The 13,371-nt window shown below is 44.0% G+C and overlaps 1 protein-coding gene across 3 annotated transcripts in view; it reads left to right on the forward strand.

Moving 5' to 3' along the window:
- SYT6 (synaptotagmin VI) overlaps positions 1-11,676 on the forward strand; it is a 99,718-nt gene extending 88,042 nt beyond the window's left edge. Inside the window, exons 5-7 of one of the 3 annotated variants that reach the window (XM_006865887.1) lie at positions 3,061-3,232; positions 4,357-4,507; positions 11,605-11,676. In XM_006865887.1, coding sequence (XP_006865949.1) covers positions 3,061-3,232; positions 4,357-4,507; positions 11,605-11,676 — 395 coding nt within the window. Of the gene's footprint in view, positions 1-3,060; positions 3,233-4,356; positions 4,508-8,945; positions 8,964-11,604 lie in introns of those variants that run through there. The other 2 variants (XM_006865888.1, XM_006865889.1) reach the window with 2 other exon arrangements.
- Positions 11,677-13,371: the final 1,695 nt, after the last annotated feature.

Raw genomic sequence — 13,371 nt, forward strand, 5'->3', positions numbered from 1 at the left:
GGAAGACAACTCCCTGGCCAATTGACTGAAAGAAATCTATATTTGTGCCCATTTCAAAGAGAGGTAACCTAAAAGAATGCAGAAATCCTCAGACAACATCATTAATCTCCCATGTAAGCAAAATTTTGCTAAAGATAATTCAAAAACTGATGCAACCATACATTGACAGAGAACTTCCAGAGATTCAAGTGGATTCAGAAGAGACCGTGGAATGAGGAATATAATTGCTGACATCAGATGGATCCTGATTGAAAGCAGAGAATATCAGAAAGATGTTTACCTGTTCTTTATTGACCACACAAAGGCCTTTGATTGTGTGGATCATGACAAGCTATGCACAACATTGCAGACAATGAGTATTCCAGGAAGAACACTTGACTGTGCTCATGAGGAATCTGTACATAGACCAAGAGGCAATTGTTCGAACAGAACAAGGGAACACCGAATGGTTTAAAATTAGGAAAGGTGTGCACCAGAGTTGTATTGTTTCACCATACTTATCTAATCTGTTTGCTGAGCAAATAATTTCAGAAGCTGAATTATATAAAGAAAAATATGGCATCAGGATAGGAGGAAGGCTCATTAACAACCTGTGATATGCAGATGATATAACCTTTTGCTGAAAGTGAAGAGGAATTAAAATACTTACTAATGAAGATCCAAGACCACAGATTTTGGTATGAGTCGCACCTCAGTGTAAAGAGAACAAAAATCCTAACCCCTGGACCAATAAATAACATCATGATAGATGGAGAAAAGATTGAAGTTGTCAAAGACTTCGGATTAACCATCAACACTCACAGAAGCAGCAGTCAAGAAATCAAACAACATATTGCATTAGACAAATCTGCTGCACAAGACTTGTTTAAAGTGTTGAAGAGCAAAGATGTCAGCTTGAGGACTAAGGTGCACTTGACCCAAGCCATGGTATTTTCAATAACCTCATATGCATAGGAAAGTTGGACAGAGAATAAGGAAGACCATGGAAGAATTGATACATTTGAGCTATGGAGTTAGAGGAGAATATTAAAAGTACATTAAAAGGGGGGGGGGGCGCGGGATTCTTCTTGATAACAGAAACAATCTATGATGGTTTTGCGGGGAGGAGGAAATGATAAATGTGCTAGAGGGTGGACACGCATTGACATGGGTGATTGGGGCAGGCAATATACAACCGGAGGGAGTTGGCAGAGGAAAGATGGGGGTGGCAGGAGTCACAGGGAGCAATGCAATGGTTAAAGTGAATAGAGTTAAGTGCTGTTAATTGGTGGTGCATGGAGAGGATTGCAACCATGTAATGAAGCAAAATATATGATTTGTTGGATATACAACTGATGATCTGCTCTGTAAGCCTTCACTCAACTCACAATAAAGAAAAAAAAAAAAAAGTACCATGGGATGTGAAAGAACAAACCCATCTGTGTTGGAAGAAGTGCAGCCAGAATACTCCCTAGAAACCAGGCTGGCCAGACTTCATCTCTCACACTCTGGACGTATTGTCAGAAAAGATCAGTCCTTGGAAAGAGATATCATGTTTGGTAAAATGGAGGATCAGAGAAAAAGAGGAAGACCCCCAATGAGATGAGATGGATTAGCACAGTGGCGGCAGCAATGGGCTCAAATATAGTAAAGATTTTGAGGTTGGCTTAGGTCCAGGCAGTGTTTCGTTCTGTTGTGCATAGGGTCATTATGACTCAGCACTGACTCAATGACACTTAACGACAACAATTGAGCCCCATTGGTTAGTCGGTATCTCTCTTAGATGCCTACAGAAATGCCTTTAAGCTTTGAGTTTCCGATCAGGTGTCACTATTCTCTTTATCTCCCACCATAGGTTTGCCACTCATCTCCCACTTGAATCATGCTCATGGAGTGATACCTGGGGCTCCTAGGTGCTTAGTTAGATACCCAGGAAATAGAACCCTAACAGAATAGAGTCCATGGATGACAAAGCTGGGGAAGTGGCTAGTTTGGTCCCACTTCTTGATAGATTCACATGAGCCCTGGCTTCTGGTCAAGAAGGTGTCTCAGGACATCAGCATTGCAAAAGCTATTATTACAAGTGAGTGGACCTCCCGTTTCTTCAGCTGCACAGCATAAATAACAATTATGATGGTGACCCAGACACCTGTGCTGTGAGCTACAATAGGTGCCACTTCACTTGGGTGAGTAGAAAATTTCAGGGTAGAAAGATGACCATGAAATAGCCATTCAGAGAACTAAAGGAGAGACAAAGATGGGAGGTACCAGGGAGTTAGGTAAAGAGACATTTCCCGTTTAGTGTGTCTCTCTGGATGGAGAGCATCCAAGATCCCACTGAGAAATGAAATGTCAACCAGCTGCCTGAGTCTCAGGAGGTCCGCCTCACTCCCCCCTGGCCAAGCTCCTTCCTCCTCCACTGCCCAGAAGAGAGCAAGAAATGGCTTCCAGGGAAGCAGTGAGCAGGGCCACTACTCCCCTTCTTGATGCCAAATGGATATGAACTTTCTGGGACAATGGGACCCATAATCATGTTGTCAGGCAGGGAGGACAAGAACAGCATCGTGATGTTCGCTGTTCATTTTACTCTGACACATTGCTACTCCTTGGGCATCGTGGAGTTCTATTTTTACCACCCCCTCCCTTACCCTTTGGTTAATAATGCTGACAAAATCCCCAAAGAAAAGGACTCCAAATAGGTGAAAGAAACAAAGTGCCTTTGTTCAGTTTCACCGCCCTTTGGAACCAACTGGTCATAGTAGGCAAGATTAAGGGCTGTGAACTCCCTGCCCATGGGCAGGTGTCCTGTGTGATTTAGGGCCAGCTTCCCCATTAGTGAAAACCCATTAAGCACTCTCCCAAGAAAACTGAGGTAGCTAAAGACCCTGTTTATTAAGCACTGAGTGTCCTCAGAGACAGGTATGCCACATAAATACAAGTGGTTTAATTATTGTAACAACCCGCTGATACCATCTGACGAGCAACCGTGGGTCTAAGGCTGCATTCCCTCTGTTACAAATGATGTTCAAGAACATCTGTTTAACATGCTCCCTTTCCTTTCTATCACCCTCACTGGCACAGATCCGTATGTCAAAGTGTCTCTGCTTTGTGACGGGCGGAGGCTGAAGAAGAAGAAAACCACCATAAAGAAGAACACTCTCAATCCTGTCTACAATGAGGCCATCATCTTTGACATTCCTCCAGAGAACATGGATCAAGTCAGCCTGCTCATCTCCGTTATGGATTATGATCGGTAGGTACCAGTCCCAGAAGGGCATGATTTCCCACCCCTCACTCCCACTCCCATACAGCACAGGGCTTTTTGACCTTGGACTTTGTGATTGAGGGCTCAGGTGCACCTTGGCCTCATTCGAAGGGACCCTTGGAAGCTGACTCATTTTTGTCAAAGGCAGCTCCACCCACCAGTCTCCACAAGGATTCATCCCCATCTATTACCGTCCCTCCATCTGACACTGAGTCCTATTATCTGCCTTTCAAAATGTTTCCCTAACGTCTTCATTTCTGCTGCTGCTGCGGCTGCTATTATCACTCTGGGATGGTCACACAGCTCCCTAACTGACCCTTTACCTCCAGTAACTCTCTGCCTCAATCAAACCACACACTAAGGGCTTTAAAAGACCACATTCTTCCTGGCCCTGCCCTTCTTAAGAACCATCAATGACTCTTGTTGTCCAGGTACTTCCCCCTTACTCCCAAGGTCTTCTTTCAAAATCTGGACCCAGCATAGTCACCCAACTTGATTTCCCTTCTTCAGATGGATTTCCTGCTCTTCTGTCATGGATGGCTCGAGAATATTTTCCTACTACTCCAACCCCCATGGCTTCTTCTCTCCCGTTGTTACTTTAGGTAAAGGAGAAAGAAACCATGCGGTAAAGCCTCAATCCAGGATTCTTAGCACAAGTTCTTGGGCATAGTAGGTGCTGGGTGAACGTATTTGAGTGATGAATGATGCTCTTACTGAGTGAATAAATCACATCCCAGCCGCTGGGAGTGTGGAGTAGTGGCGCTCAAAACAGGTTGATTTATTTCCAAATGCTGTTTCAAGCAAGGCTGTGATCTGTTGGTTGAGTCAAAGAAGGGAAGAGACTTAAATGCTCCCACCTCCCAAAGCCAGGCCATCTGTCCACCAATTCCAGAGATTTCAAACAAGTTTATGACCTTTTGCTCATCTGTCTGTGTCCAATGTTCACCCCAGGAGGCCGGGTGCAATGCCACTGGCTTTGCGAGGCCCTGCTGAGCATTTTTCAAAGCTCAGATCTCTGAGTTAGACCTGCCAGGTAGAGTCTCAGACCCCAAGGCCCCCCTTTCTTAGAATACGCCTGTTCACCAATGCTGAACCTTTTGTTTCTCCTTCAGCGTGGGCCATAATGAGATCATAGGGGTCTGTCGTGTGGGGATCAATGCAGAAGGTCTGGGCAGGGACCACTGGAATGAGATGCTGGCATACCCACGGAAGCCCATCGCACACTGGCACTCCTTGGTGGAGGTAAAGAAATCCTTCAAAGAGGTGGGTGAGGTTGTGCTCAGCCCTTGGCATGTCTACTGCATGATCACATTGGCTGGAGAATGGCAACTGGCTTTTGCAAGACCCTCGGCCTTTCATGGGGAGGGGACCACACGTTTCGCACCCAATGTGTAACCCTTAGAAAGGAAATGGAGGGAGAAGATGGGAAATTGTCTGGCAAAGAGCCCTGATGCTGGGCATTATTGAAAGCCAACAGTTCTTAATGGAAAAATAAGAACTTTGAGGAAAGCTTCCCGGCAGCTCCACAGTGCCAGGCCTGGAATGCTTTCACAAAACCCCTGGGCCAAGTGCCTCCTGTAACAGAGAACCCCATGGGGGTGAGATCAGAACTTGGCAAGAAATCCTATCCTTATTGAGCAGTAAGTTCCCTGAGGCTCAAACCAGTCAGTCGACTTGGCAGGAGGTCACTATAGGGAGGAAGTTAGGATGGTCTCATGGCGCTGCACTTTGTGGTGAAAGCCACTATGCTGAATCTAACAGAAACATCATGGAAAGAGCACTGACTTGGGAGTCCCAAGACTTAGGCTCCAATCCCAGTCCCTCCTGGACTGCTTGATCCAATCGCTTTCCTCTCAACTGCAAAAATAAAAAGTCCTTTCAAATGATATTTACAGTCTGCCCTGCTCTTCATCAAACCCTACAATCTCTAGATCCTCTGACCACCTCGGCGGTCCACAAGTCTGCTTTTGCTCAAAGGGTTGGAATGGAAATAGCCAGGCAAACGTTAAACCCCATTTTCATCAATTTCAACTTTCCCAATCTACATCCTAGAAATCTGGGTGATTATTTACTCATCTTCACACCCTTCAAACCCAGGAAATCTAGATCGCTATATAAAACTGGAAAGTCTGCTAATAAAAATAAAGCATCATCCCTTCCACATGTGGCCTTACAGCTTAAAAGTAGTCATCTGCTCTGTAGTCTGTGGTGCAGAAAGAGCATGGGCGGTAAACCCAGAGGACCTGTAGCTCCTTCCTTCTCAGGTGGACAAGCCCATTCCCACCTGTTTCCAGCAATGAGAACAGAGGGGATTGGATACATGGAATCCTATTGGGGGAGAAAGGAGCCAGGCTAACTGACTTACCTTCCAGGTGTGCCTATACTTTGAAACTCCATCCTAGACTGCAACCTCTGCAGAGTTCCCCTCAATCTCTGCCTCACATTTTGCCTATAGTTGCCTTGATTTTACCACAGCTGCGGAGCTTTAAAGGAGCCCAGGTAGCACTTTAGGATAAGCTCTGGACTGCTAACCACAATGTCATCAGTTCAAATCCACCAGCTACTCTGTGGGAGAAAGATGAGACTTTCTGCTACTGTAAAGATTTACAGCCTTAGAAACCCTATACAGAGTTGTTATGTGTCAGAATCAGCTAATTGGCAGTAGGTTTGGTTCTTGGGTTGTTGTTGTTGTTGTTATGTGCCGTGGAGTCGGTTCCGACTCCTAGCGACCCTGTACAGGGTTTCTGAGGCAGTAAATCTTTACGGGAGCAGAAAGCCTCATGTTTCTCCCACGGAACAGCTCATAGTTTCAAACTGCTGACTTTGCGGTTCACAGCCCGATTCATAACCACTATGCTACCAGAACTCCTTGGTTTGGTGGAGCTTTAAAGGAGCCCTGGTGACCTGGTGGGTTAAGCATTGGACTGCTAATCGCAATGTCCGAGTTTCAAACCCACAAGCCACTCCACAGGAGAAAGATGAAGCTCCCATAAAGATTTACAGCCTTGGAAATCCTGAAGAGCACTTTTATTCTGTCCTGGTGTGGCACTGCAGGATAAGCACTGGACTGTAAGGTCAGTTGAACCTCAAGGTCGGTGGTTCAAACTTTGGAAACCCTAAACAGGGTTGCTATGAGTCAGAACTGACTCAACAGCATTTAGCAATAACAACACTATGAGTTGGAATGGACTTGTGATGGCAAGGGGTTAATTCATGAGATCAACCTCAGATCTCTGGCTGGTTCCCCAAAGGGAATCTCTGCTCACAAGTAGAAAAGTCTCTTTTAAAGAAGACCCTTTTCTGCAGTGTGGGTGAGGTACCATGACCTCCCTTCATCTACCGAGGAGACAACCTCTGGGCAGGACTCAGATGATGGGGAGCCAACATGTGACTCTTCACTGACCACAGGGCAGAGTCAACCTAGCATGGTTTCTGTGTGCCCTTCTCTCTCCATACCCCTCGATTTGTTAATCCTTTGGAGATGTTTAAGAGTAGAATAAATTACTAAACTACTTAGGATAATTTAGGGGCACAGGCATGGAATGGAAGCTAGGAGGCCTAGCTGAACCTCTGGTGTGCCATGGGGCATTCTGGTCCACTATGGTCTTCCGTTTCCTCATTAAACACATGATAGGGTGAATAAGATGATCTCTATGATCCTTCCCATCTGTGCTTTTCTAGGAATCTTTGACTTAAATGACAAATGGGCCCATGAGCCAGCATCTTATACTGTGTCTGCCTTTGCAATCTGGAATCTGTAATAACCCACCCCTGTTGCCAGGCTGGCTCTGACCACAGCGAACTGACAATAACCACTAGAGCCACGGCTAAAGTAGGGGGTGGGGATGCTGGGTAACCCAGAGGTATTGAGACTTGGCCCCAGAATCACTTTCCTTCACAATGAATACAACCTAATTAAACCAAATAATTGATTCCAAGTCCGGTTTCTTTGAGAACTTTAACTCTCTAGTCCAGACTATAAAAGGAGGAAAGATAAAGTAGAATCAAGCCTTTGAAAATGAATATTTGATGAGACAGTAAAGAGAAAGTAGCAGTATAAAGAAAACGAAAAGGGAATAAATTGATTCATATCCTTGAGGCTTACTTTTTTCTTGACCTCTTCTACCAAGATTCTGAGACCATCCCTCCCCCAAGCACTGCCCTGCCATTTTCTGCTCAACTGACCATTTCTCTTTATCAAGAAGCTGAAAACAACATTTGCCTTGGCAACTTAGAATTTCACCCGCTCAAATTCATATAAATGTTTGCCTATGCGTTTAGCAACCAATTCAAGTATCTGTATAAAAGTGCATTTAAACCCCGCCAGGCTCATATTAAGTTGGCACTTTGTGTTTATGGAATGCATCGTATTTGTACATATATCCATCTTCCTTAGAGTCCACATGGCCTCCTTTTCCATCCTATTCCAGACATCAAGCTAGAGCCTTGCTCCTGGACCTTCTCCCACTTGTATAATATAGAAAGAAATCTTATTCTCCAGCTCCTGGGAAGATAAATTGCATCATGTCTACAAGGCTGTCTGTATTTTAGATGGCGCCTTTCTTAGAGGAGGAGGTTTGAGGGTGTGGTGGTTAAAGCTCTCAGCTGCTAACCAAAAGGACAGCAGTTTGAACCCACCAGATGCTCTGAGGAAGAAAGATGTGGCAGTCTGCTTCAGTAAAGATGTACAGCCTTGGAAACCCTATGAGACCATTGTATTCTGCCCTGTGGGGTTGCTATGAGTCGAAATCAACTTGACAGCAATGAGTTTGGGTTTCTTAGAAGAGTTAAGTGCTGTGATCATTTCTTTTTTTATTAATGAGAACAGAAGGCATTCTCCTTGATTGCTTGTTTGGGGTTTAAAATAAGGTTGAAAGGAGCAAATGAACCGAGAAGACATTTTTCCCTACTGAGATCATTTTCATGAATAAAAATCAATTAAGCCATAGCCAGTGCCCTCCACCAGCAGGGGCTGTAGTCCCTCATCTCCCAGCACGCCCGCCCAGGACTGCATGATGTTGCCACCACCACACACAGGCCCAGACTGACCAACCTTCTCCACGGTGTTTTTCTAAGGAAGGCCAAGTTTGGGTCATCTGCCAAAGATTTTAGATCTCTGTTGGAACATGAGCCATTTTAGAACAACAAAACACTGCACTGGGACACAGGCACCCTGGAACACTAGTCTTTCTGCATGCTGGAGACCAGTTCTCTGCTCTTTCAGAGTCTTGGTGATAACAATCCCCTTGGAATCATCCACCTTCCCATTGTCCATGATCCCATCCCCTCCCTTTGTTTATCTTCATGGTGGGGGGGGTAGGGGGGGGGGAAGCTGGTGCTCCTTCTTTATTTGTCCCAGATAAACAATTTGTCTCCGTGTGATTGTGTGACTACTCTTTGGGTTGTTATATAAAAGAAAAAAAACAATTCTGTGTAGCTATTTCATTTCCTCTCCTCTGACCTGGCCTATCAATCAGGATGTTAAAGTGGCATGCTTACTCAGGGGACAAGCCGGTAATTACAATGTCTTTGCACCAACAGTATAGGTTGTAACAGAAAAAGTAGAACCCCTAAAATGACTATCAGTTCAATGGAAGCAATAGTAATCGTCTTATGTCACCTTCTAGTTACGAAGCACTTGAGTCAGAAGTCACAATGGGTTCAGCACCCAGGCATTTATTTATCTAAAATATTTCACCAGGGAACCCCTCGGTTGTGATTTCATTCACGTGGATGCTGCAAGCAGAGAGACTGCCACCGGAGTTAGGAGTAAGTACCTGGTATGGACCCAAAGAGGTTAGGTTTCTTATTACATTTTTTTGTGTCCCTTTCTCCCTCTAGTGTGGCCACATGCTAAGATAGCAGCAGAACAGAGTGGAAAGAACACAGAATGGAAAGTTAGGAGATCTAGTTTCAGATCTTGGCTCTGCCCCTAACCAGTTGTGTCTTAATGTCTCTGTGTTTTCCTTTTGAAATCTGCAAGAGCAAAAGGGTTCAGCTGGATGATCTCCCAGACGTACCTCCTAACATTACAAAGATTGCTCCAGTCTAGGTTACATAAGGAGTCACTGGGCAGTGCTAATGGTTAATATGCTCAGCTGATAACTGAAAGGTTGGAGGTTCAAGTTTGGCCATAGAGACCTCAGAAGAAAGGTCTGGTGATCTACTTCCAAACAGTCAGTCATTGCAAACTCTATGGAGAACAGAGTTCTATGCTGGCACATATGAGGTCACCATCAATCAGAGTTCACTCAACAGCAACTGGTCAGTGATCAATCAGGCCATCTAATGATGGTCACCATTACCTATTTGCTCCAGTCCTTGGTTATCTGTAATAATTTTCAGGTGGCTTAGACAAGGAGCTTTAAGAACCCAGAGAAGGATAGAGGATAGCAGGCGCTTTCCTTAGAACTGGAAGCATCAAGCTACTTTAATAGGTCTGGGTTTCTACTCAGCTTTGTGAGCTTCTCGTCTATTCCATAGGTAATGTTGGGTAACAAATGGTCTTTCTCTTAGGTGGTTCAGCACTGTCTACATGTAGCTGTATTGAGGGGGGATCTGTACCCTCTCCCATCTCACCTCTAGGCACAAATATGTTGTGCAATGTCACCACCCCTTAGTGGAGACACCTAAGCACAGGGGATACGCAGTGGACACAGAGTCACTCTGAAGTTATACAACCTCAGAGAGGTCAAGAATATTCACTAGGTCAGATGTTAGCCTAAAAAACATTGCTGTAGGCATGACTGGCTTTCTGCTTAAAGAAAGGTTGAGTTGCTCAAGGCGCAGGTCCATCCATCTTCACTCCTCTCCTTCACTCCATTACGCCCCATTACATCACCCACTTTCATAGAAGGGTTGGAGGCAGGGGAGAGGAGGCAATCTATTGAGACACAAGACCTGAGGAGAAGATGCCAGAGAAGGGAAGGGGCTGCCACCTCCCCTCATCTCCTACCTCTTCACAAGTCGAGTGCAAAGACCCATAGGAAGCATTAAAAGCAAAGAAGAGAGTCCAACAGCATTTTAGGAGGTTGTGGAACATATACACTTGTCTGTGGATATTCATCAGCTACATGCTCAAATTTATGATATAAGTAATTCTCAAAGTGAACACTGAGTGGCTACTAATTTGCTACCCCTGCTAGAGAGTAAGATCCCCTAAGAACTTGATTGAACCTCAGCATAGTGATCCTGCTTGGTCACCTTAGAGCAGGTGGTGGGCCGGCAACGTCTGGCGCATGGGGTCCCCAGCCAATCTCCTCCCTCCCTGCCTTCCTCGGATGGCGGCTGCTTATGCTGGACGTGTGGCCAGAGACGGGTAAGGATCACGTGGAACCTCGGCAACTTAAGACAGAGCCATTGCCATGCTGCAATGAGTTTCAATGACTGGTAAGACTGAGGAATTCGCACTGACTGCCTAAGACAGGCAGCGTCCCTTAAACAAACAATAAATAAGGAGGATTCGGATGCAGACCGTGCAGACCCGGTCAGGAGGCCAAGCCCCTGTGGGCCCAAGCGTTGTTGACCGTCCAAACCATAGGCTCTGAGGATCAGACTTTAGCCACCTAGTAGACATAGCAAACTGTCCCTCATCTGATTATTCAGTAATGCTTGTTAGTAATCTCATACATGAGCCCTGGATATCCACAGACAAATGTAAAAACCTTCCCTAAAAGCCGAGACTGTAAATTCCAAAAAGGCAAGTCCCCCTCCATCCAAAAAAAAAGCTAAAGAGGATAGAGAGAAACACTGTTAACTGATGATATATGGAGGAGATAATAATCAATGTAATGAAACAAGCTATATGAATGGTTGAATGTGAAGCTGATGATGTGCCCTGTAAACTTTCACTCAATCCAAAATAAAAACATTTAATTTAAAAAAAAAAAAAGCAAAGAAGAGAGTCCAAAGCTAAAGCAATATCAGGTTTTTAGCTGTACTAACAGCTCCTAGACAAATTGCTAATAATTCATGATCACGGGTTCTTGGCAGAAAGGACATACTCTGCAGACTCTTTCACTGCTAACATAATCTGATTTTCAGCGTGAAAAAATGGCTGAAGCACTCAGAGGTGGTCCACTCGTAGCACCTCATTAACACGCACACGCACACATGCTGCACACAGTGAAGAAAGCTTTAATTATTTCTGCAGTAGGTCCTTTTTTTTTTTTAAATCAGGTGTTCCAAACTGGAAACTCTAAAGCTGTTTTCCTTTTATTTTTTTGCATGGCTGACAGCAAATCATAAGAAAGCTTATGAGAAGCTGGAGAGGTGAATTCAGTGCATGGATAAGACACATTTTGTAAACTGTGGCAGAAATTTCCTTGGCAATCCATGACCACCTTTTTTCCTTCCCCCAGTGGCAGGGCCGAGCTGCCAGCTTCGACAGTGAGAGCTCTTGCCCATCTCCGAAACCACCTCCGACACCATGAGCAGCACAGGCGAGCAACACAAACGGGACTCAGCAATGTTCTTTTTGCACTTGTTCAACAGTCTAAACACAGTGTTGTGCAGTAGCAGTGGCAACAAGCTTCTCACTCCAGAGTCTTACCTACTCCTGTGTAGGTCAAGGCCGAGACACTTGTCGTGTGGTCAGATCTGTCTTAGTCCTTTCTGTCTTCCAAGGTGATGATGTCTTTGTGGTTTTCACTTTGTATGGGTCATCTGTCAAGAAAAGAAGAGAATAAAGTAGGGGAAAATACAGGGCAGAGAACCAATAGCTGGTTCTATAAAATACCATGTAAAATAGTAGTCTTTTCTGTGGAGGCGGATTGAGTTTCTGAAATTTTGTGTCTCCACCAAGCTCCTCAACCCTGAAGAAAAATGAAGTTGGATGGAGCCGTGACTGCATTTTCAGTGTCCTGTGGAAATGGTGCAAATCCAAGAGCCTTTATGAGGATAATTCACCGACACTTTGAAGCTCTTTGCTAGTGTGACATAAACCAAGATGCCGACTTCCGGCACCATACTGAAATCAGAACTGTGAGGTATTTGTGAGCCATTAGCTCAGCTGGTTGTACAGGGTTCCTCGCTCTCCTTCCTCCTTTGTTTTCTTCATGAATTGAAACTTATTGATTCCTTATGGGAACTTAGTCACTTTCTTTAGGTATGATTCACAAGAAACTTAGTCACTTTCATTAGGAATGATTTTGCTGAAACTAAACGTGCCATATGTTTTCTGATGCTCCACAGTAAATGATCATATTTGTTTGAAAGCTAGATCTTTGTTCTCAAAAGTAACCTTTGTTGTAAACAAAAAACAAAAGCACATGCATTCTGGAATGGTTTCTGCGTTATACACAGCTTTATAATTCCATAAAGTATCAAACAGCTGTTTAAAATGCCTAAACAGATCAAAGAAAAATCTAGATAAAATGGGGTTTGGGTTTTTTGTTTTTTGTTTTTTTTTTTAATGAGTAGTTTTGAAATCCAAATAGCCACTGAGGGCCATCTTGCTCTGAAGAGTATCTTCTTCATTGAAACCAAGTCTGCTTAAGTCTATTTCAACCCCATTGACTTTGGAACAATATTCACCTTAAACTTTAGTTTTATAAATTACTAAGTACTTCAGTGTTGTTATTGTTTTCAGTGTTTGTGAAGGTTTCTTTTTTTCCTTTAGATCTCTACTTTAGGTCAAATTCAGTTTAGGCAAAAAAAAATGTTTTAACTATTCTATATTGTAATAGCGCACTTCTGTTAATAGTGGCCTTCCCCTCTATGCCTGATGACTAGGTAGATTTGTTCACCTCATGTGAAAGTGAGTTTCCACTTCAAGTTGTAACTAAACAAGGCTAGTTTCCAGAGCTGTGTGTATGTCTTACAAGGGGCAAGTCCACTGGAAAATCCTTTCTTTCAACAATGGAAGGTCAAGAACCTAAAAGCTATTCACCAACCTTGTGTCTTATTCTTTATATATGTCACATGCTATAGGAGCAGCAACTCAATAAAGTAACACTCATTTTAAGCCAGATTATCAAGTTTCTTTGCTTGATAATAACAGGCTAGTGTCTTCTAGCCCCCCAAATGACCAGATTGGACATGAGATAAAGAGGCATTGTGGAAAAGATGTTTTCAGTTTATAAAATTAAATGTAGATAAACCCAAACTTCACCCTGTACTGAGCCATA

The sequence above is a fragment of the Chrysochloris asiatica genome, unplaced genomic scaffold (genome assembly GCF_000296735.1).
Source record: "Chrysochloris asiatica unplaced genomic scaffold, ChrAsi1.0 scaffold00085, whole genome shotgun sequence".
Classification (NCBI taxonomy): Eukaryota; Metazoa; Chordata; class Mammalia; order Afrosoricida; family Chrysochloridae; genus Chrysochloris; species Chrysochloris asiatica.